The 21,539-nt window shown below is 45.3% G+C and overlaps 2 protein-coding genes across 7 annotated transcripts in view; one reads left to right on the forward strand and one right to left on the reverse strand.

The window, feature by feature from the left end:
* Window positions 1–21,539, reverse strand: part of LOC142373457 (NACHT, LRR and PYD domains-containing protein 14-like) — a 337,305-nt gene that overhangs the window by 264,490 nt on the left and 51,276 nt on the right. For all 6 annotated transcript variants that reach the window (XM_075456715.1, XM_075456713.1, XM_075456714.1 and 3 more), the window contains one exon: window positions 2,394–2,573. In XM_075456715.1, the coding sequence (XP_075312830.1) occupies window positions 2,394–2,573 (180 nt within the window). The remainder of the gene's footprint in view (window positions 1–2,393; window positions 2,574–21,539) is intronic.
* The window catches only part of LOC142373462 (uncharacterized), a 155,595-nt gene that overhangs the window by 47,169 nt on the left and 86,887 nt on the right, over window positions 1–21,539 (forward strand). The window lies entirely within an intron of this gene.

The following is a 21,539-nucleotide window of genomic DNA, read 5'->3' on the forward strand; positions in this document are numbered from 1 at the left end:
GAAACAGCCATAATCTGAAACATATACAAAATATATAAATAGTTCAATAAATTAGTTTGTGAGATGATAAATTCAAGTAAAATAATAATAAAAAAAAACAAAATTTGTGCCTAAACAAAGATAAAGAATGTCATTTTTCTGCCTTAATTCTATTGTTTGTTGGTTTAATTGTGTTAATGTTGCTATTTATTTACTTTGTGACTCAGTTTTGAATTGAATACATTTTTACAATTAGAATGTATTTATTTGTCTTATTTTGATTTATTATTCCTGTATTAGTTTCCTTTGCAATGTTGATCTATTTAATCCCTCCAAATCATTTATTTCTTCATTTTATTTTAATTTCTCCATATTTTCTTTTTTAATTCAGTTTTTGTGTTTGTTTGAAGAAAGAAATGAAAAATATTACAATTAGAATGAATTTCTTTAACTTTTGTGGGATTCTCTTATACTTTCTGATAATGTTCTGTGCTTACGTGGTGAAATGAATACTTAAAGATCTGGAAACTGTCTGAGATCTTCTGATTACATCTTTAAAAGTATGCAAATAAATTCAAGTTCACTTCTGAAAATCCAAGTAAGGTTTTATTTAGGGAACATTCTGGAAGCACTGAAACCACTTTAGCTGAAACCCCCAAAAAGGAACCAACTCAACACGGTTAATGACAGTTTTATAAATTCTTTCATCATTTGATGCAGTTACATTTGGAATAATTAAGGTGGAATGAAAGTCAGTTCCCACTGAAGCCCTCAGTTAAGTCCTGATGGACTGGAGAGGCTCTGAGGTAAAAATGGCTGCCTGATTATGTTGTAAAATGGGGGAACAAACAGCTCTATGACAATATTCTCAACCCGGAACCATCTTTAGAGGCCAGTTGTTGCCAGATTAAAATACACGTTGACTTGAAACTGCACAACACAATTAGCTGAACGGGTGTCACATTTTTCTGAATAGTGAACTTTTAAAGTTTTCAATAAAGCTTTGTACAGCAAATATGTATCTATATCATTAGAATTTGAGAGTAATGCAGAAAAAACAACACGAATAAGCTAGATGCCTTCAATGTGAACACCTGAGGTGTTGAAACACTTAGTAATCTTCAGTTATAAACTGCCTCCATCTGGTGATACTAAATTCAGTTTGAAAGGAAATATGACAGCATTTTAAATGAATAAAGATCATTCTTTTCCCTGTTCTCTGTCCTCACCTCACACTCCTCTGGCCCACCCGGCTCTGCTCCTCCCTCTTAGGGTCATTGATGATAATGGGGAGAGTGTTACACCAGCTTTTGTGTCTTTAGAGTCAGTTACTTTGTATGAAAATACGTTGCACACTTACAGTTGTCTTCTTTTAAGACAAAAAAAGAAGGAATTATGCCTTTTCCCTCCTCCTGATACTTTGTTTTTCTTGGAATGTTCTGATACAAACCAGAGAGAAGAACACATTGTTCAATGTCAGTGGATGAAGAAGGATGATTTTGTGCTGAAAACAATCAGAATTTGGACTAAACCGTTGCCTTAGAAACAGAAATATGTTGCTTTCATGAAACACTTTAAGTTTCTTGTTATTAGATGTGAGGTTGAAGAGATTGATTTGAGAAAAGAAAGTGAGAGGGACGGAGGGTGGGTGACTGGAGCCTGAAGGCCAACATCTGTGCTGCTCCACCACGTTCCACTGGAGACCCAGTGGGAGAAATCTCAATGTCTGCTACCAAAGCTGAATGCTATCATTTTCATTCAGCTTCACATTCAGTCCCACATGGAAACAGAATTACTAATAAAGAATAAAAGGGAACTTGGTGGTTTGGTGGTAGCTTGGCATTCTCTCTGTGTGGCCTATAAACTTGGCGTTGTTATAAATTTGGAGTTATTGCAAAAACCCTTTTTGCTGCAGGACTTTTCCACTTTTAGCTAATTTATCATTTAAATAAATTAAGTGGAGCAAAAAGGTCCAAACTGAAAATGATTTACTTTAAATTATTAGTGGGAGAAGCTTTTTGGCTGGATTTTGTCATCATGAATGAATCTGACTGAAGATAACTGCTGCTGTGATGAAAGCTGTTTTCTAACCAAGTCAAAGATTGTTCATTTCCAACAGTGTTGGAGGGGAGTTTGTTAGTATCAGCTGATTAATGGGCTTTTGGAGCTTTGCTGCTCCAAACTGTTGTTATTGTTTCAGCCAGAAATATTCACTAACTCTGGAGCTCTAGAAGCATCAGCCAGTGATTCTAGATTTGTTTCTGTCTGACAGATTCACTGTGTTTTCTTATTATTTAATAAATCATCATTTCATCAACTAAACCCCTGAAGAAGAAAACAGACTTTACCATGAAGACCAGCACAACTTCCACATCATATTAATCTGAACAAACAACTAAAACATGGTGTCTGACCTCAGAGTCTTCAGTCCACAGTGTGGACTCTGCAGAAAGCTGCTCAGCTCCTTCGCTGCAGAGTCTCTGATGTTTGTGTTCCAGCTCAGGTCCAGTTCTGTCAGATGGGAGGAGGGGTTGGACTTCAGAGCAGAGACCAGAGAAGCACAGCTGATCTCTGACAAACTGCAGCTCCTCAATCTGAATAAAGAATAAAACATGTGAGCTGAAGCCAACAGGATGCAGGTTAAAACAGTCCAACAGAACAAGTGAAAAAGAGCTCTCATTAATATTAATGACAACATGCTGCTGCTTCAATAAAGACGGAGTGACTTCAGCTCTTAAACTCTGCCAGCTCCACCAGTGGCTCCATCCATACAAACTCATGTTGTGCAGCCAAATGATTCAAGTTTCAAAGAAAACAAACATGTCAGGAGCAATTTGGGAGCAAATGGGAACAAACTGATAGAAATAAAGATCAAATTAACTGTTTTATTGAATGTTAAAGGCACAAAAACATGGTGCAGTGATGTTTAATATAATCATGTCATCAAACTTCTTTAAAGAGTCGACAGCAGCAGAACTTGTTACTGTGACTTGTTGTGTTTGAACATTTCAGTCAGTCCAAACATTACAGAGCCTTAGAAAAGTGTTGGAAGCATCCAGAGGTGGACTGATTGATCAGTTTGGCTGATTAATGGATGCTGATGGACACTTTGACTAACTATCAGAATCAGTGGAGTTTGAGGCTGATGGTTGGGAGACCTCCTCCATCTCCAGCAGGAAGCTACAAAGCTGAAGTCAAGAGGAGTCAGAGTGTTCAGTTCAGTGTTTCCATTCAGTCTTTAAACATCACAGCTTCCATCAGAGTCACATGATTTAGAAGCAGACAGAAACACAGCACACAGCAGCTCAGCTTAGAGACTCATCTTCAGGAAATCCAAACACTGGACTAATGAGCAGATCAGTACAGATGCTCGCTGCCAAAGCTGTTTCTACATGGAGTTTAACTGGGCCCAAATATTACTTTTTCCATCAGCTGAAACTGAAAGTCAAGTCTTATTCTGTAAAAGGAAATTTCATTCAAAGTTAAAACAGATGATTTTACTTTGATGTTATTTGATTGTAGATTATTTGATGCATTTTTCATTTCAAATCTGATTTTATGTGTTTTTTCGTGTTTGAATTATTTTTCCTTCAGTTTCAGATTTTAATTTTCTGATTTTTCTGATTTTCAAAATTGAAATTTAGGAAACAAAATGACATTTGATAGATTTGACATAGAAATGATACTATATTTACAGGCAGGGAACTGACCCCAGAGTCTCCTGTTCACAGTGTGGACTCCCAACACTCATGCTGCTTGATGTGTGTGCTGAGAGTTAACGCGGGCTGGCTTTTAACAATGAACAACTTGTTTAACCCCTTGTGTTCGTCTCCATTTTATGTTCACGAGCCGGGCCGTGACAGTGAACATTACAGACTATGGGTTAATGGTGTTATTGGGGAAAAAAGGTGATCACTTGTTACTTCTGGGCTCTCCTCTATGGAGGACTGAAACAGCCATAATCTGAAATATATACAAAATATATAAATAGTTCAATAAAATAGTTTGTAAGATGATAAATTCAAGTAAAATAATAAGAAAAATCAGAATTTGTGCCTAAACAAAGATAAAGAATGTCATTTTTCTGCCTTAATTCTATTGTTTGTTGGTTTAATTGTGTTAATGTTGCTATTTATTTACTTTGTGACTCAGTTTTGAATTGAATACATTTTTACAATTAGAATGTATTTATTTGTCTTATTTTCATTTATTATTCCTGTATTAGTTTCCTTTGCAATGTTGATTTATTTAATCCCTCCAAATCATTTATTTCTTCATTTTATTTTAATTTCTCCATATTTTCTTTTTTAATTCAGTTTTTGTGTTTGTTTGAAGAAAGAAATTAAAAATATTACAATTAGAATGAATTTCTTTAACTTTTGTGGGATTCTCTTATACTTTCTGATAATGTTCTGTGCTTACGTGGTGAAATGAATACTTAAAGATCTGGAAACTGTCTGAGATCTTCTGATTACATCTTTAAAAGTATGCAAATAAATTCAAGTTCACTTCTGAAAATCCAAGTAAGGTTTTATTTAGGGAACATTCTGGAAGCACTGAAACCACTTTAGCTGAAACCCCCAAAAAGGAACCAACTCAACACGGTTAATGACAGTTTTATAAATTCTCTCATCATTTGATGCAGTTACATTTGGAATAATTAAGGTGGAATGAAAGTCAGTTCCCACTGAAGCCCTCAGTTAAGTCCTGATGGACTGGAGAGGCTCAGAGGTAAAAATGGCTGCCTGATTATGTTGTAAAATGGGGGAACAAACAGCTCTATGACAATATTCTCAACCCGGAACCATCTTTAGAGGCCAGTTGTTGCCAGATTAAAATACATGTTGACTTGAAACTGCACAACACAATTAGCTGAACGGGTGTCACATTTTTCTGAATAGTGAACTTTTAAAGTTTTCGATAAAGCTTTGTACAGCAAATATGTATCTATATCATTAGAATTTGAGAGTAATGCAGAAAAAACAACACGAATAAGCTAGATGCCTTCAATGTGAACACCTGAGGTGTTGAAACACTTAGTAATCTTCAGTTATAAACTGCCTCCATCTGGTGATACTAAATTCAGTTTGAAAGGAAATATGACAGCATTTTAAATGAATAAAGATCATTCTTTTCCCTGTTCTCTGTCCTCACCTCACACTCCTCTGGCCCACCCGTCTCTGCTCCTCCCTCTTAGGGTCATTGATGATAATGGGGAGAGTGTTACACCAGCTTTTGTGTCTTTAGAGTCAGTTACTTTGTATGAAAATACGTTGCACACTTACAGTTGTCTTCTTTTAAGACAAAAGAAGAAGGAATTATGCCTTTTCCCTCCTCCTGATACTTTGTTTTTCTTGGAATGTTCTGATACAAACCAGAGAGAAGAACACATTGTTCAATGTCAGTGGATGAAGAAGGATGATTTTGTGCTGAAAACAATCAGAATTTGGACTAAACCGTTGCCTTAGAAACAGAAATATGTTGCTTTCATGAAACTCTTTAAGTTTCTTGTTATTAGATGTGAGGTTGAAGAGATTGATTTGAGAAAAGAAAGTGAGAGGGACGGAGGGTGGGTGACTGGAGCCTGAAGGCCAACATCTGTGCTGCTCCACCACGTTCCACTGGAGACCCAGTGGGAGAAATCTCAATGTCTGCTACCAAAGCTGAATGCTATCATTTTCATTCAGCTTCACATTCAGTCCCACATGGAAACAGAATTACTAATAAAGAATAAAAAGGAACTTGGTGGTTTGGTGGTAGCTTGGCATTCTCTCTGTGTGGCCTATAAACTTGGCGTTGTTATAAATTTGGAGTTATTGCAAAAACCCTTTTTGCTGCAGGACTTTTCCACTTTTAGCTAATTTATCATTTAAATAAATTAAGTGGAGCAAAAAGGTCCAAACTGAAAATGATTTACTTTAAATTATTAGTGGGAGAAGCTTTTTGGCTGGATTTTGTCATCATGAATGAATCTGACTGAAGATAACTGCTGCTGTGATGAAAGCTGTTTTCTAACCAAGTCAAAGATTGTTCATTTCCAACAGTGTTGGAGGGGAGTTTGTTAGTATCAGCTGATTAACGGGCTTTTGGAGTTTTGCTGCTCCAAACTGTTGTTATTGTTTCAGCCAGAAATATTCACTAACTCTGGAGCTCTAGAAGCATCAGCCAGTGATTCTAGATTTGTTTCTGTCTGACAGATTCACTGTGTTTTCTTATTATTTAATAAATCATCATTTCATCAACTAAACCCCTGAAGAAGAAAACAGACTTTACCATGAAGACCAGCACAACTTTCACATCATATTAATCTGAACAAACAACTAAAACATGGTGTCTGACCTCAGAGTCTTCAGTCCACAGTGTGGACTCTGCAGAAAGCTGCTCAGCTCCTTCGCTGCAGAGTCACTGATGTCTTCGTTAACGCTCAGGTCCAGTTCTGTCAGATGGGAGGAGGGGTTGGACTTCAGAGCTGAGACCAGAGAAGCACAGCTGATCTCTGACAAACTGCAGAACCCCAATCTGAATAAAGAATAAAACATGTGAGCTGAAGCCAACAGGATGCAGGTTAAAACAGTCCAACAGAACAAGTGAAAAAGAGCTCTCATTAATATTAATGACAACATGCTGCTGCTTCAATAAAGACGGAGTGACTTCAGCTCTTAAACTCTGCCAGCTCCACCAGTGGCTCCATCCATACAAACTCATGTTGTGCAGCCAAATGATTCAAGTTTCAAAGAAAACAAACATGTCAGGAGCAATTTGGGAGCAAATGGGAACAAACTGATAGAAATAAAGGTCAAATTAACTGTTTTATTGAATGTTAAAGGCACAAAAACATGGTGTAGTGATGTTTAATATAATCATGTCATCAAACTTCTTTAAAGAGTCGACAGCAGCAGAACTTGTTACTGTGACTTGTTGTGTTTGAATATTTCAGTCAGTCCAAACATTACAGAGCCTTAGAAAAGTGTTGGAAGCATCCAGAGGTGGACTGATTGATCAGTTTGGCTGATTAATGGATGCTGATGGACACTTTGACTAACTATCAGAATCAGTGGAGTTTGAGGCTGATGGTTGGGAGACCTCCTCCATCTCCAGCAGGAAGCTACAAAGCTGAAGTCAAGGAGGAGTCAGAGTGTTAAGTTCAGTGTTTCCATTCAGTCTTTAAACATCACAGCTTCCATCAGAGTCACATGATTTAGAAGCAGACAGAAACACAGCACACAGCAGCTCAGCTTAGAGACTCATCTTCAGGAAATCCAAACACTGGACTAATGAGCAGATCAGTACAGATGCTCGCTACCAAAGCTGTTCTATTTCATCCTTACTGACCGCCAGAGGCGGTGCTTTCAAGCACTGGATGATACATCTTGCGCATGCGCAGGTCGAGTGTTTATACCAACAACGTCACTCGTGACCCCCTGCTGACCCCGGAGAGCCTATATACTTCCGGCAACATCAGCAGGTCAGTCCTTTTTCATCTTCTCGCTGCGCAAGGTAAGTACTGCGTCTGCATATGAGACGAATTCTAAAACCAATTCTACTTCATCGTTCGCTGCTGGTGGTCTCGCGACGTCCCGTCGAGGCTGCGAGCTGCTCGCCCTTCAGAGACCGCGGCGAACTGCCGAGAGGTATGTAACCTTTTTTCTTTCCCTCGGCTGATGAAGTTTACTGACCAGCTGTTACAAGCGCCGGTCTAGGTAGCATGCTCGCTCCTTCTCCCGGTGCTGTGCGCTGCACGTGAGTAACAGTCTGTTTATAGTTGCATTGTCGGTGAAGCTACATTGCTAGCCCTCTCCCGGCATCTGTAACCTACTTATGTTAAGCGGCCAACTCGGTTGTGCCGTCCATCCATCCATCCATTATCTTCCGCTGGTCCGGGGATCGGGTCGCGGGGGCAGCAGCTTGAGCAAAGAGACCCAGACGTCCCTGTCCCCGGCCACTTCCTCCAGCTCTTCTGGGGGGACCCCGAGGCGTTCCCAGGCCAGCCGAGAGACATAGTCTCTCCAACGTGTCCTGGGTCTTCCCCGGGGCCTCCTCCCAGTGGGACGGGCCCGGAACACCTCACCGGGGAGGCGTCCAGGAGGCATTCTCACCAGATGCCCGAGCCACCTCATCTGACTCCTCTCGATGCGGAGGAGCAGCGGTTCTACTCCGAGCCCCTCCCGGATGACCGAGCTTCTCACCCTATCTCTAAGGGAGAGCCCAGCCACCCTGCGGAGGAAACTCATTTCGGCCGCTTGTATTCGCGATCTCGTTCTTTCGGTCACTACCCACAGCTCGTGACCATAGGTGAGGGTAGGAACATAGATTGACCGGTAAATCGAGAGCTTCGCCTTCTGGCTCAGCTCCTTCTTCACCACGACGGGCCGGTGCAGAGCCCGCATCACTGCAGACGCCGCACCGATCCGTCTGTCAATCTCCTGCTCCATTCGTCCCTCACTCGTGAACAAGACCCCGAGATACTTGAACTCCTCCACTTGGGGAAGGATCTCATTCCCGACCCGGAGAGAGCATTCCACCCTTTTCCGGCTCGGTTGTGCCGGTTCTTTGATTTTGTTGCTGCTATTGTTCTGCCCCTCTCCTGGTGCACGGCGGCGTGTGCGCCCCCCGCTCCCAGAACAGGTGGCCTATAGTGGTTGTCGGTGAAGGCACCGTGTGCGGCTCCCGCTCCCGGCATCCAGCTATAGCTAATAGAACTTGCACTAGCCCCTCTCCTGGTGTAAGGCGGCGTGTGCGCCCCCCGCTCCCAGAACAGGTGGCCTATAGTGGTTGTCAGTGAAGGCACCGTGTGCGGCTCCCGCTCCCGGCATCCAACTATAGACAGTGTATAATTACAGCAATTGTCCCTCTCCTGGTGCACGGCGGCGTGTGCGCCCCCCGCTCCCAGAACAGGTGGCCTATAGTGGTTGTCAGTGAAGGCACCGTGTGCGGCTCCCGCTCCCGGCATCCAACTATAGACAGTGTATAATTACAGCAATTGCCCCTCTCCTGGTGCACGGCGGCGTGTGCGCCCCCCGCTCCCAGAACAGGCGGCCTATAGTTGATTGTTGGCGAAGGCACCGTTTACGGCTCCCTCTCCCAGCATTCATCTATTAGTAAAGGATTTCCTTTTGCATAAAAATCTATAAGTAAAGAATTTTCTTTTGAAAAAAAAAAAAAAAAAATCATAACTTGGCCCTCTCCACGGGGCCTATAGTTGTTTGTTGGCGAAGGCACCGTTTTCGGCTCCCTCTCCCAGCATTCATCTATAACTAAGAAGAAGAAATATATGAATAAGAATTCATAAATACGCAAATACACTGTGTGTGTGTGTATATATATATAGAGCTAGAGGTGGTCCCGACATGGATCACAACCACTCCTGCTCGGCCTGCATGGCTCCTCTACAGCTTGAGGATGGCCATGATCTGTGTCCTTCGTGCCTCGGTCTCGGACATCTGAGGCAGGGTCTCTCAGACGAGTCCTGCATGAATTGTGGCATTTTGCCTCATGCTGTCAGGCAAGGGCGTAATAATGGTGTTGACATTGGTGGGGACATAATTTGGCACTCCACCACCACCTAAGGTTAAGGGACACCTCATTTGTGTGGGGGGTCTGGGGGTCCTCCCCCAGAAAATTTTGTATTTCTTAGATGCAATTTCCTGCATTTTAACCAATTCTGGGATGAATAATGGCAAATCCCATCTGATTCACAGCCCTCTGATTTTTTTAACGTAATTAAAAAATTAAGCAAAAACTTGGATGATATTGGAAGCTGCTCGGACGTCCGCCTGTATGAAGCGAAATTTCACTGTGTGGGGACGGGACTGAACATGTTTTAACAAGACTATTTACCGTTGACTTGGTGAAATAACCGCTTATGTCCGTCAGTTTTCTTTTCCTGCCCGAGTCAGACATGATGACTCCGAGGCAGCGAACAAAAGACCGGTCACCTCGTCAGCTGTTTTCCCGCTATCACCGCTTAGCAACCAACCTAGCAACAACAAGCCAGGCATAGCGCTACAGAAGGTGAGCCAATCACAGATAGCAAGGCTGTCCCCACCAATGACTCTTTGAGAGAAGGAACGGCGGAAGGGGAAAATTAACCCTTTGTTTCCCGAACGCTGTGCAATTTCCCATTCAAAATTGGTATGGACATTTTAAACGTATCCAAATATTGGTATGGACACGTCCATAGCGTCCATACGCAATTTTACGCCCTTGCTGTCAGGGCTGCAAGGCTGGCCGAGGTAGAGCGCCTGTTGGGCCCTCCCTTGTCTCCTCAGTTGACCCCTGACCAGCGGCTGGCCCCGTCTCGGTCTAGCCGACCACGGCGTCGGCCTGCTGAGACTGCAGGCCCCACCTCCGGGAAGAGGGCCAAGGGGTCCGGGCTTACTTCTAGAGTGGATCAGCTGACAGCGGAGCTTGACAGCATGAAGTCCCTCCTCCTGGCTCTCCAGCCTGGGGCTGGAGCAACCCAGCCAGGTGCCCTTGTTTCTCCAGCGGCCTCCTTCGGGCCGGAGGAGGATGCGTTTTCCATAGCAGCTTCGGCTACTATGTTTCAGGACTACGCTTCGGACGTGCTCCTGGGAGACGAAGCCTCCCGTCCTTCTGCAGCGGGCTCCCTTTCTTCAGCCCGTGGTTCTGCGGGTGGTAGTGAGGACGGCTCTGTGGGGGCCGCCATCCGTACGGCTCTAGCCAGGCTACAGCTGGACGTGCCGCAGGCTCAGCCAGCTTCGGCCAGTGCCTTTTTCAGGCGCTCCTCAACCCCCGCTGAACTAACTGTACCTCCATCAGAAGAGTATCTGAGGGAATTACAGAAGTTCTGGAGGGACCCTAGGGCCCCTGCCCGTCCGACAGCTGATGCTCGGACCCTGGCAGCCATGCAGGACGCCTCCAAGTTCGGCCTGGACCGCATGCCAGCGGTTGAGCCCACTATAGCCGCCCTGATCGTCTCACCCAATGAGGCTCTGAGACAGGAGGCGAGGTGTCCTCGCCCCCAGTGCCGGGTTACGGATGAATTGCTGTCGAAGGCCTATGAGGCAGCAGCACGTATGGCTCGCATGGGTAATTCCATGTCCCACCTGCTGCTCGCCCTGTCGTCATCCCTGCAGGAGACTGAGCTGGACACTTCTGTCCACGGTATTACTGACGCCTCTCTACAGGCCTTTGCACTGATGTCCAGGGAGTTGGGACGAGTAATGGCTACTCTCGTACAGGCTCGCCGCCAGGTTTGGTTGGCGCAGTCCCCTCTCTCGGAGGCCTGCAGGAGAACCCTCCGCAGTGTTCCGGTGGAACCGGGGGAGCTGTTTGGTTCCGCGGCTCTGGAAGCCCTCGAGCGCACGGTCCAAGCTGGGAAGACCCGACAGCAGCTGTCTGAGCTTCACAGAAGCGCGCCGCCTGGCAACCCTAGGGGTCGTCCAGCTGCCCCGCAGCGCGGCACCCACTCACGGGCCAGGGGCCTCCTTCGGCCCCAGTACTCACGCCCACAGCCTGCTCAGCGGCAGGCGCAGCCCTTTCGGGCACCTGAGCGACTGCCCCCTGGGCGACCTCAGGTCTCACGTACCGACCGTCGTGCCCCTGGAGCCTCTAGAGGTCGGGGGGCCCGACGCTGAGGCCACGGGGCCGACCGTCGGCCTTTTTTCCCAGCAGCAGCTCAGCTACTGGGCTGCTTCCACCAGGGACCCGTGGGTTCTTTCCACCTTGACCCACGGGTACAAACTTCAGTTCCGACGTCGGCCCCCGACCCATGGCCGAGTCAGGATGACTGTCATCCGCGACCCGGCGAAAGCCCGAGCCCTCGCCCAGGGGCTGTTCGTCCTCCTGGGCAAGGGTGCCATCGAACCGGTAGACCCCCTGTTGCACCCCGGGGGGTTCTACTCGACTTACTTTCTGGTAGCAAAGAAAGATGGCGGATTTCGACCTATCCTCGACCTCAGGAACCTCAACAGGTTCCTGAAGGTCTTGAGGTTCCATATGTTGACCACTGCAGAGGTTCTGCGTACGGTCTCCAGAGGGGAGTGGTTTACCTCCATAGACCTGGAGGATGCCTACTTTCACGTTCCTGTGGCGCCACACCATCGGCAGTTTCTGCGATTCGCCTTTCAGGGGCGTCATTTCCAGTTCAGGGTGCTCCCGTTTGGTCTCTCCCTCTCCCCACGGGTGTTCACCAGATGTGTGACGGCAGCCCTCTCGCACCTACAGTCGCGGGGCATGAAGATCTTGCCGTATCTGGACGACTGGCTCGTCTGTGCGCCGTCCCAGTCTCAGGTGGCCCTCGACACGACGTGTCTTCTTTCCCATGTGGCCCGTTTGGGCCTCAGGGTGAATTTTACAAAGAGTGGCCTGGTCCCATCACAGAGCACAGTTTTTCTTGGGGTGACCCTCGATGCGGTCACCATGATGGCCTGCCCGTCGCCACGGCGGGTGAACGACATCCTCCGCCACCTCCTCCCGTTTCGGGAAGGCAGGCGGTTCCACTACGTGGAGTTCTTACGCGTCCTGGGGAAACTGACAGCTGCGGCTGCTGTGGTCCCCTTAGGATTGCTGTCGCTGCGTCCCCTCCAGAGGTGGTTGCACAGCTTTCACCTGGACGCCAGGAGACACCGGCACAGGAGGCTGGCGGTGTCCCACCGTTGCCTTGTTGCTCTGGCCCCGTGGAGGAAGCGTTCGTTTCTCCTCCAGGGCATGCCCATGGGCTCCATTGCATCCCGTCGCGAGGCAGTCACGACGGACGCCTCCCTCTCGGGGTGGGGCGCCGTGTGGCAGAACCGGACAGCTCAGGGGCTGTGGCCGGCGCGGGACCGCTCACAGCACATCAACGCACTAGAGCTGCGGGCTGTACACAGAGCGTTGCAGGCTTTCCTCCCTTTCTTGAGGGGCCGACATGTACTAGTGCGGTCGGACAATGTTTCGGCCGTCTCCCACATAAACCACCAAGGTGGCACCAGGTCTGCACTGCTACTGCAGGCATCCCGGGACCTCCTGCTGTGGGCAGCACCACGCTTAGCCAGCCTAAAAGCAATGTATTTGCCCGGGGAACGCAACCAGACGGCGGACTTGCTCTCCCGTGGCAAGCCTCCGCCGGGGGATTGGCAGCTCCATCCGGAGGTGGTGCTCAATATCTGGGCCACCTTCGGCAGAGCAAACGTGGACCTCTTTGCCTCAGAAGAGTCGACCCATTGCCCCCTCTGGTTCTCCCTGACAGAGGAGAGCAGTCCCCTGGGACAGGATGCTCTGTCCCACGACTGGCCAGAGGTTCTCCTCTATGCTTTCCCGCCGATCCCTCTGATAGTCCCTACACTACAGAGGGTCCTCCAGCAGGGCCACAGGCTGCTGTTGGTAGCCCCCTTTTGGCCAGGGAGGACGTGGTTTCCACTGCTGCACAGGCTCTGCAGCGGTTCCCCATGGCGCCTCCCCGACAGGAGGGATCTCCTGTCTCAGTGGCAGGGTCGGATCTGGCATCCCGACCCGTCCCGCCTGCAGCTGTGGGTCTGGCCACTGCAGGGCCCGACCCGATGCTGACTGAGTGCTCTGGCGAGGTATGCCATACCATCCTAAACGCGAGGGCGCCTTCTACCCGGGCGCTTTATGAACAGAGGTGGCGGCTGTTCACTACATGGTGCTTGGACAGGGGTGAGGACCCTGTGCACTGTCCTGTCCCTAGGATTCTGGAGTTCCTCCAGTCACTCCTGGATGACGGCCGGTCCCCCGCTACCCTGAGGGTGTATGGGGCAGCCATTTCCTCTCGGCATGCTCGAGTGGATAACGGCACGGTGGGAAGCCACAGGTTGGTGTCCTTTTTCCTGAAAGGTGCGCGGCGGCTGCGCGGCGCACCCCGCCATGGGACCTGCACCTGGTGCTCAGCGCCCTGTGCGCACCTCCCTTTGAACCCCTTGCTCAGGCAGGGCTGAGGTGGGTCTCCGCTAAGACCGCCTTTCTACTCGCTATCGCGTCAGCGAAGCACGTCGGGGAGCTGCATGCTCTGTCGGTGAGCGACTCCTGCATGAGGTGGAACTCGGATGGCTCAGGGGTTTCCCTATGGCCGAACCCCGCTTTTCTCCCGAAGGTGCTGTCTTCATCTAACAGACCTATCCACCTGGCACAGTTTGTTCCCCCGGAGGGGGAGGACAAGTCACACCTACTGTGCCCTGTGCGGGCTCTGAGAGCCTACGTGGCCGCGACTGCCGGTATCAGGCAGTCGGACCAGCTCTTCCTCTGCTACGGTGGCCCTCGGAGAGGCTGTGCGCTCTCCAAACAGCGACTGTCTCACTGGGTGGTGGACGCCATCACCCAGGCATATGAGGGAAGTGGGCGCCCCCAGCCAGCTGGGGTGAGCTGCCACTCCACCAGAGCTGTCTCGACCTCATGGGGCGTTCCCCTGGAAGACATCTGTGAGGCAGTGTCATGGGCGTCACCGAGTACCTTCTCCAGGTTCTATCGGGTGAATGTTGCCACTCCCCACCCGTTGGCTGTGGTCCTGCTGCCCGACTCTGCTGCTTCCTCTCAATAAAGTGAGTAGGTGCTGGATTCCTCGTGACTTTTCTGGTATTAGTCATCCAGTGCTTGAAAGCACCGCCTCTGGCGGTCAGTAAGGATGAAATAGAACGAAAGTTACGTATGTAACTACGGTTCTATGAATCCTGGATGACCGCCAGAGCATTCTGTCACTCAGAATCCTCGTGTACTCGCGAGAAGATTCTGTAAGGACTGACCTGCTGATGTTGCCGGAAGTATATAGGCTCTCCGGGGTCAGCAGGGGGTCACGAGTGACGTTGTTGGTATTAACACTCGACCTGCGCATGCGCAAGATGTATCATCCAGTGCTTGAAAGCACCGCCTCTGGCGGTCATCCAGGATTCATAGAACCGTAGTTACATACGTAACTTTCGTTTCTACATGGAGTTTAACTGGGCCCAAATATTACTTTTTCCATCAGTTGAAACTGAAAGTCAAGTCTTATTCTGTAAAAAGAAATTTCATTCAAAGTTAAAACAGATGATTTTGCTTTGATGTTATTTGTTTGTAGATTATTTGATGCATTTTTAATTTCAAATCTGATTTTATGTGTTTTTTCGTGTTTGAATTTTTTTCCTTCAGTTTCAGATTTAAATTTTCAGATTTTTCTGATTTTCAAAATTGAAATTTAGGAAAAAAAAAAAACATTTTATAGATTTGACAGAAATGATACTATATTTACAGGCAGGGAACTGACCCCAGAGTCTCCTGTTTACAGTGTGGACTCCCAACACTCATGCTGCTTGATGTGTGTGCTGAGAGTTAACGCGGGCTGGCTTTTAACAATGAACAACTTGTTTAACCCCTTGTGTTCGTCTCCATTTTATGTTCACGAGCCGGGCCGTGACAGTGAACATTACAGACTATGGGTTAATGGTGTTATTGGAAAAAAAAGGTGATCACTTGTTACTTCTGGGCTCTCCTCTATGGAGGACTGAAACAGCCATAATCTGAAATATATACATGTAACCAACCTGCTCATCAGCATTGTATGGCGTTCAGCTATTAACGGTCTAGAGATGATTATTCACTTTACCAGAGGCCTGGGGTAAACAGTAGAAATGTTTACTGATGACTGCTGTGCTTTCTAAGGTTGTGCTCTCGAGCCCCCACTCTGAATTACACCTCAGAGATTCATTTAACACACACTGCTCATGTTTTAGCTGATAAATCATACATAAATAAAACAGAGTGAAACATTACATAAGTTATATTAAACTGATAATCATTTATTTGAGCCTATAGTTGAAAATGATAAGCCCAAACACAATGGCAAGAAATGCAGGACACTGACAAAACAATACACAAACAAGAATAAGAAAACTACCCGGCCGGGGTTAAGCAAAGTTATTGTGGGTACCCTGATGGCGCGCGATGGAGCTCATACCGTCTATGGACCTGAAGCGCTTACTCACAGAGAGCCGACATGTAATCCACACTCGTATCCACAAACGCAACATACACCGATGTCACCCGAGTACCGACTCCATGACCATCCAAGGTAACGGTTTTCTGACACGAAGAAGCCTCCTCTCTTGGTCTTAACCCCGCGACCCGGTCTTAACAGGCTAGCAGAGTCTCCGTTGTTGCCCGTTCGTTCGATAGCATTATCCAACTGTCAGTGTCCAACGGTAGAAAGTATCCAACTGTCAAACGGTGGAAAGTGAACTAAACTTCTCAAACGAAACATAACTCAAGAACTGAAACCAAACGGACACAGAAAGACAGTGTGTCGAACTGCTCTTTCTCCTAAACGTCTGTAGTTGACATGTTGACTTAAAAATAACTCATTAAACTCTTTTCCAACTCCGTATCGTCCGATGTCTCTCCCGTTCACAATCTCCTCCCCCGCTTCTCTTCCCGTTCCCATGACAACCTCGTTACCCTGTCAACCGAACAGCAGGCCGTATAGGAAGCTATAATACTCCGTCAAAAGAATAAAAGTTCATATGACAAGTTGTCTACAATGTTAGAAATACAATACATTACATTAGATGCTTATTAAAACTCTTGTTTAAAACATATATTAGTGCACCAAAACATATTAACACATACTTGGCTTTAGCCAATATTTCAGGTGTGTTACATACAAAATATATAAATAGTTCAATAAATTAATTTGTAAGATGATAAATTCAACTAAAATAATGAGAAAAAAACAGAATTTGTGCCTAAACAAAGATAAAGAATGTCATTTTCTGCCTTAATTCTATTGTTTGTTGGTTTAATTGTGTTGATGTTGCTATTTATTTACTTTGTGACTCAGTTTTGAATTGAATACATTTTTACAATTAGAATGTATTTATTTGTCTTATTTTTTATTTATTATTCCTGTATTAGTTTCCTTTGCAATGTTGATCTATTTAATCCCTCCAAATCATTTATTTCTTCATTTTATTTGGATTTCTCCATATTTTCTTTTTTAATTCAGTTTTTGTGTTTGTTTGAAGAAAGAAATGAAAAATATTACAATTAGAATGAATTTCTTTAACTTTTGTGGGATTCTCTTATACTTTCTGATAATGTTCTGTGCTTACGTGGTGAAATGAATACTTAAAGATCTGGAAACTGTCTGAGATCTTCTGATTACATCTTTAAAAGTATGGAAATAAATTCAAGTTCACTTCTGAAAATCCAAGTAAGGTTTTATTTAGGGAACATTCTGGAAGCACTGAAACCACTTTAGCTGAAACCCCCAAAAAGGAACCAACTCAACACGGTTAATGACAGTTTTATAAATTCTCTCATCATTTGATGCAGTTACATTTGGAATAATTAAGGTGGAATGAAAGTCAGTTCCCACTGAAGCCCTCAGTTAAGTCCTGATGGACTGGAGAGGCTCAGAGGTAAAAATGGCTGCCTGATTATGTTGTAAAATGGGGGAACAAACAGCTCTATAGCCGCTTTCGGACTGTAGGAACCTTTGGCAGTTCTAATAACCTTTTAATCCGCGGGGCCGTTTTCTCCCGTGTTCGGACATACAGGAACTCGGGGCTTTCTCCCTTAGTTCCTATAACTATTTAGCTCCTTCTCCGAGGTCGGGTCTTTTCATGGTTCTATAGAACGCATCAGACGGAGGTGTTTGGTGGTCGGTAGCTACGCCCCATGTCATGCTATCACGGCTGAAATGTTTCCTCATAGGACACGGACAGAACCAGCGGGTGTTTAATAAGTTAAACTTACACTTTGTCTCCTTTGTCTGCAGCGCTCTGCTCTCCTTTCTTCCTTATTGAAATGAAAAAGTATCGTCTCCTGACTCTCTCTGTGAGCTCTTCCAGCCTCGATGTTAGACGCCTGATGTCATCGTCCATGAATAATATCACCATCATGCAGACCATGAACACGGTGGCCTCCCCGCATTCCATATTAGCTTCTCTTTGGTGTTTTTTCTTCTCTGCTTACTTTTACCGGTTTTGTTTTGTTGTTGAATGTGGAGCTAAACAGCTAACGGCTAAAACGTCACTGACGCAGACAGCTGCGCGCGCCGCATCAGTCCCTATCAGGTCCCGACTCATGTGCGAATGCAGACTGAAACAGTTCCAGTGGGGAAGGACAGTTATCAGAACGAAATTCGAGTAGGACAGTTCTGATAACTGCGTTCTTAGAACGGTCTGTCCGAAAGCGGCTTTTGACAATATTCTCAATCCGGAACCATCTTTAGAGGCCAGTTGTTGCCAGATTAAAATACACGTTGACTTGAAACTGCACAACACAATTAGCTGAACGGGTGTCACATTTTTCTGAATAGTGAACTTTTAAAGTTTTCAATAAAGCTTTGTACAGCAAATATGTATCTATATCATTAGAATTTGAGAGTAATGCAGAAAAAACAACATGAATAAGCTAGATGCCTTCAATGTGAACACCTGAGGTGTTGAAACACTTAGTAATCTTCAGTTATAAACTGCCTGGATCTGGTGATACTAAATTCAGCTTGAAAGGAAATATGACAGCATTTTAAATGAATAAGGATCATTCTTTTCCCTGTTCTCTGTCCTCACCTCACACTCCTCTGGCCCATCCGTCTCTTCTCCTTCCTCTTAAGGCTCGAGCATGGTTGCCGCGTCTGCTAGCGCGAGCGATGTTGATGACGTCACGATTTCGTTCCCACCATGTATAGTGGCGTAAGTCGTTGCGCCAGTAGTTGCAATTTTCTCCGTCACAGAGGTGGCGCTGCTACGTTAAGCTTACCACTACTCTACAACCACGAAAGTGGAGAAGAAAACAATGCCGCTGTCAAGAGCAGGAATACTGTAATTAATGATACTGCTGCAGTTTTCGGATCATTTTAATTTTTTAATTCAGTTAACAGAGGTGAAGGTTTGAAGTCCCCGGCATCAACAGAGTCTCTGCCCTCTTCTTTGCCTTCACCTATCTGTCCCGTAGCTTCTTCCACACATTCTTACAGAACTCTCCCTCTTTCCCCAAAGTTCTGCCAATCTCTGTGCACCAGTTTGGGGAGTTTACGTGGTCCCTACTGTTTCACTGCAGTTTCGTACAGCTGCCTGTACAAACGCACCTCCTCACTGAGCCGGTCTCACAACGGTCCATCCGGTTTGTCGTTCTGGGCGCAGCCAAGTTACAAAGATCGACTGGTGCACGACAACGCGCTGCGCCGTCTTTTCAAGGGAAGCGCCATGCCTGAAACGTCATTTTGACGTCACGGTGCGACACCGCCGTGACAGACGCGGCAACCATGCTAGCGCCTTTAGGGTCATTGATGATAATGGGGAGAGTGTTACACCAGCTTTTGTGTCTTTAGAGTCAGTTACTTTGTATGAAAATACGTTGCACACTTACAGTTGTCTTCTTTTAAGACAAAAAAAGAAGGAATTATGCCTTTTCCCTCCTCCTGATACTTTGTTTTTCTTGGAATGTTCTGATACAAACCAGAGAGAAGAACACATTGTTCAATGTCAGTGGATGAAGAAGGATGATTTTGTGCTGAAAACAATCAGAATTTGGACTAAACCGTTGCCTTAGAAACAGAAATATGTTGCTTTCATGAAACACTTTAAGTTTCTTGTTATTAGATGTGAGGTTGAAGAGATTGATTTGAGAAAAGAAAGTGAGAGGGACGGAGGGTGGGTGACTGGAGCCTGAAGGCCAACATCTGTGCTGCTCCACCACGTTCCACTGGAGACCCAGTGGGAGAAATCTCAATGTCTGCTACCAAAGCTGAATGCTATCATTTTCATTCAGCTTCACATTCAGTCCCACATGGAAACAGAATTACTAATAAAGAATAAAAAGGAACTTGGTGGTTTGGTGGTAGCTTGGCATTCTCTCTGTGTGGCCTATAAACTTGGCGTTGTTATAAATTTGGAGTAATTGCAAAAACCCTTTTTGCTGCAGGACTTTTCTACTTTTAGCTAATTTATCATTTAAATAAATTAAGTGGAGCAAAAAGGTCCAAACTGAAAATGATTTACTTTAAATTATCAGTGGGAGAAGCTTTTTGGCTGGATTTTGTCATCATGAATTAATCTGACTGAAGATAACTGCTGCTGTGATGAAAGCTGTTTTCTAACCAAGTCAAAGATTGTTCATTTCCAGCAGTGTTGGAGGGGAGTTTGTTAGTATCAGCTGATTAACGGGCTTTTGGAGTTTTGCTGCTCCAAACTGTTGTTATTGTTTCAGCCAGAAATATTCACTAACTCTGGAGCTCTAGAAGCATCAGCCAGTGATTCTAGATTTGTTTCTGTCTGACAGATTCACTGTGTTTTCTTATTATTTAATAAATCATCATTTCATCAACTAAACCCCTGAAGAAGAAAACAGACTTTACCATGAAGACCAGCACAACTTTCACATCATATTAATCTGAACAAACAACTAAAACATGGTGTCTGACCTCAGAGTCTTCAGTCCACAGTGTGGACTCTGCAGAAAGCTGCTCAGCTCCTTCGCTGCAGAGTCTCTGATGTTTGTGTTCCAGCTCAGGTCCAGTTCTGTCAGATGGGAGGAGGGGTTGGACTTCAGAGCAGAGACCAGAGAAGCACAGCTGATCTCTGACAAACTGCAGCCCTCCAATCTGAATAAAGAATAAAACATGTGAGCTGAAGCCAACAGGATGCAGGTTAAAACAGTCCAACAGAACAAGTGAAAAAGAGCTCTCATTAATATTAATGACAACATGCTGCTGCTTCAATAAAGACGGAGTGACTTCAGCTCTTAAACTCTGCCAGCTCCACCAGTGGCTCCATCCATACAAACTCATGTTGTGCAGCCAAATGATTCAAGTTTCAAAGAAAACAAACATGTCAGGAGCAATTTGGGAGCAAATGGGAACAAACTGATAGAAATAAAGATCAAATTAACTGTTTTATTGAATGTTAAAGGCACAAAAACATGGTGTAGTGATGTTTAATATAATCATGTCATCAAACTTCTTTAAAGAGTCGACAGCAGCAGAACTTGTTACTGTGACTTGTTGTGTTTGAATATTTCAGTCAGTCCAAACATTACAGAGCCTTAGAAAAGTGTTGGAAGCATCCAGAGGTGGACTGATTGATCAGTTTGGCTGATTAATGGATGCTGATGGACACTTTGACTAACTATCAGAATCAGTGGAGTTTGAGGCTGATGGTTGGGAGACCTCCTCCATCTCCAGCAGGAAGCTACAAAGCTGAAGTCAAGGAGGAGTCAGAGTGTTAAGTTCAGTGTTTCCATTCAGTCTTTAAACATCACAGCTTCCATCAGAGTCACATGATTTAGAAGCAGACACAAACACAGCACACAGCAGCTCAGCTTAGAGACTCATCTTCAGGAAATCCAAACACTGGACTAATGAGCAGATCAGTACAGATGCTCGCTACCAAAGCTGTTTCTACATGGAGTTTAACTGGGCCCAAATATTACTTTTTCCATCAGTTGAAACTGAAAGTCAAGTCTTATTCTGTAAAAAGAAATTTCATTCAAAGTTAAAACAGATGATTTTACTTTGATGTTATTTGATTGTAGATTATTTGATGCATTTTTCATTTCAAATCTTATTTTATGTGTTTTTTCGTGTTTTAATTATTTTTCCTTCAGTTTCAGATTTTAATTTTCAGATTTTT

This window comes from Odontesthes bonariensis, chromosome 23, assembly GCF_027942865.1.
Source record: "Odontesthes bonariensis isolate fOdoBon6 chromosome 23, fOdoBon6.hap1, whole genome shotgun sequence".
NCBI classification, from domain to species: domain Eukaryota; kingdom Metazoa; phylum Chordata; class Actinopteri; order Atheriniformes; family Atherinopsidae; genus Odontesthes; species Odontesthes bonariensis.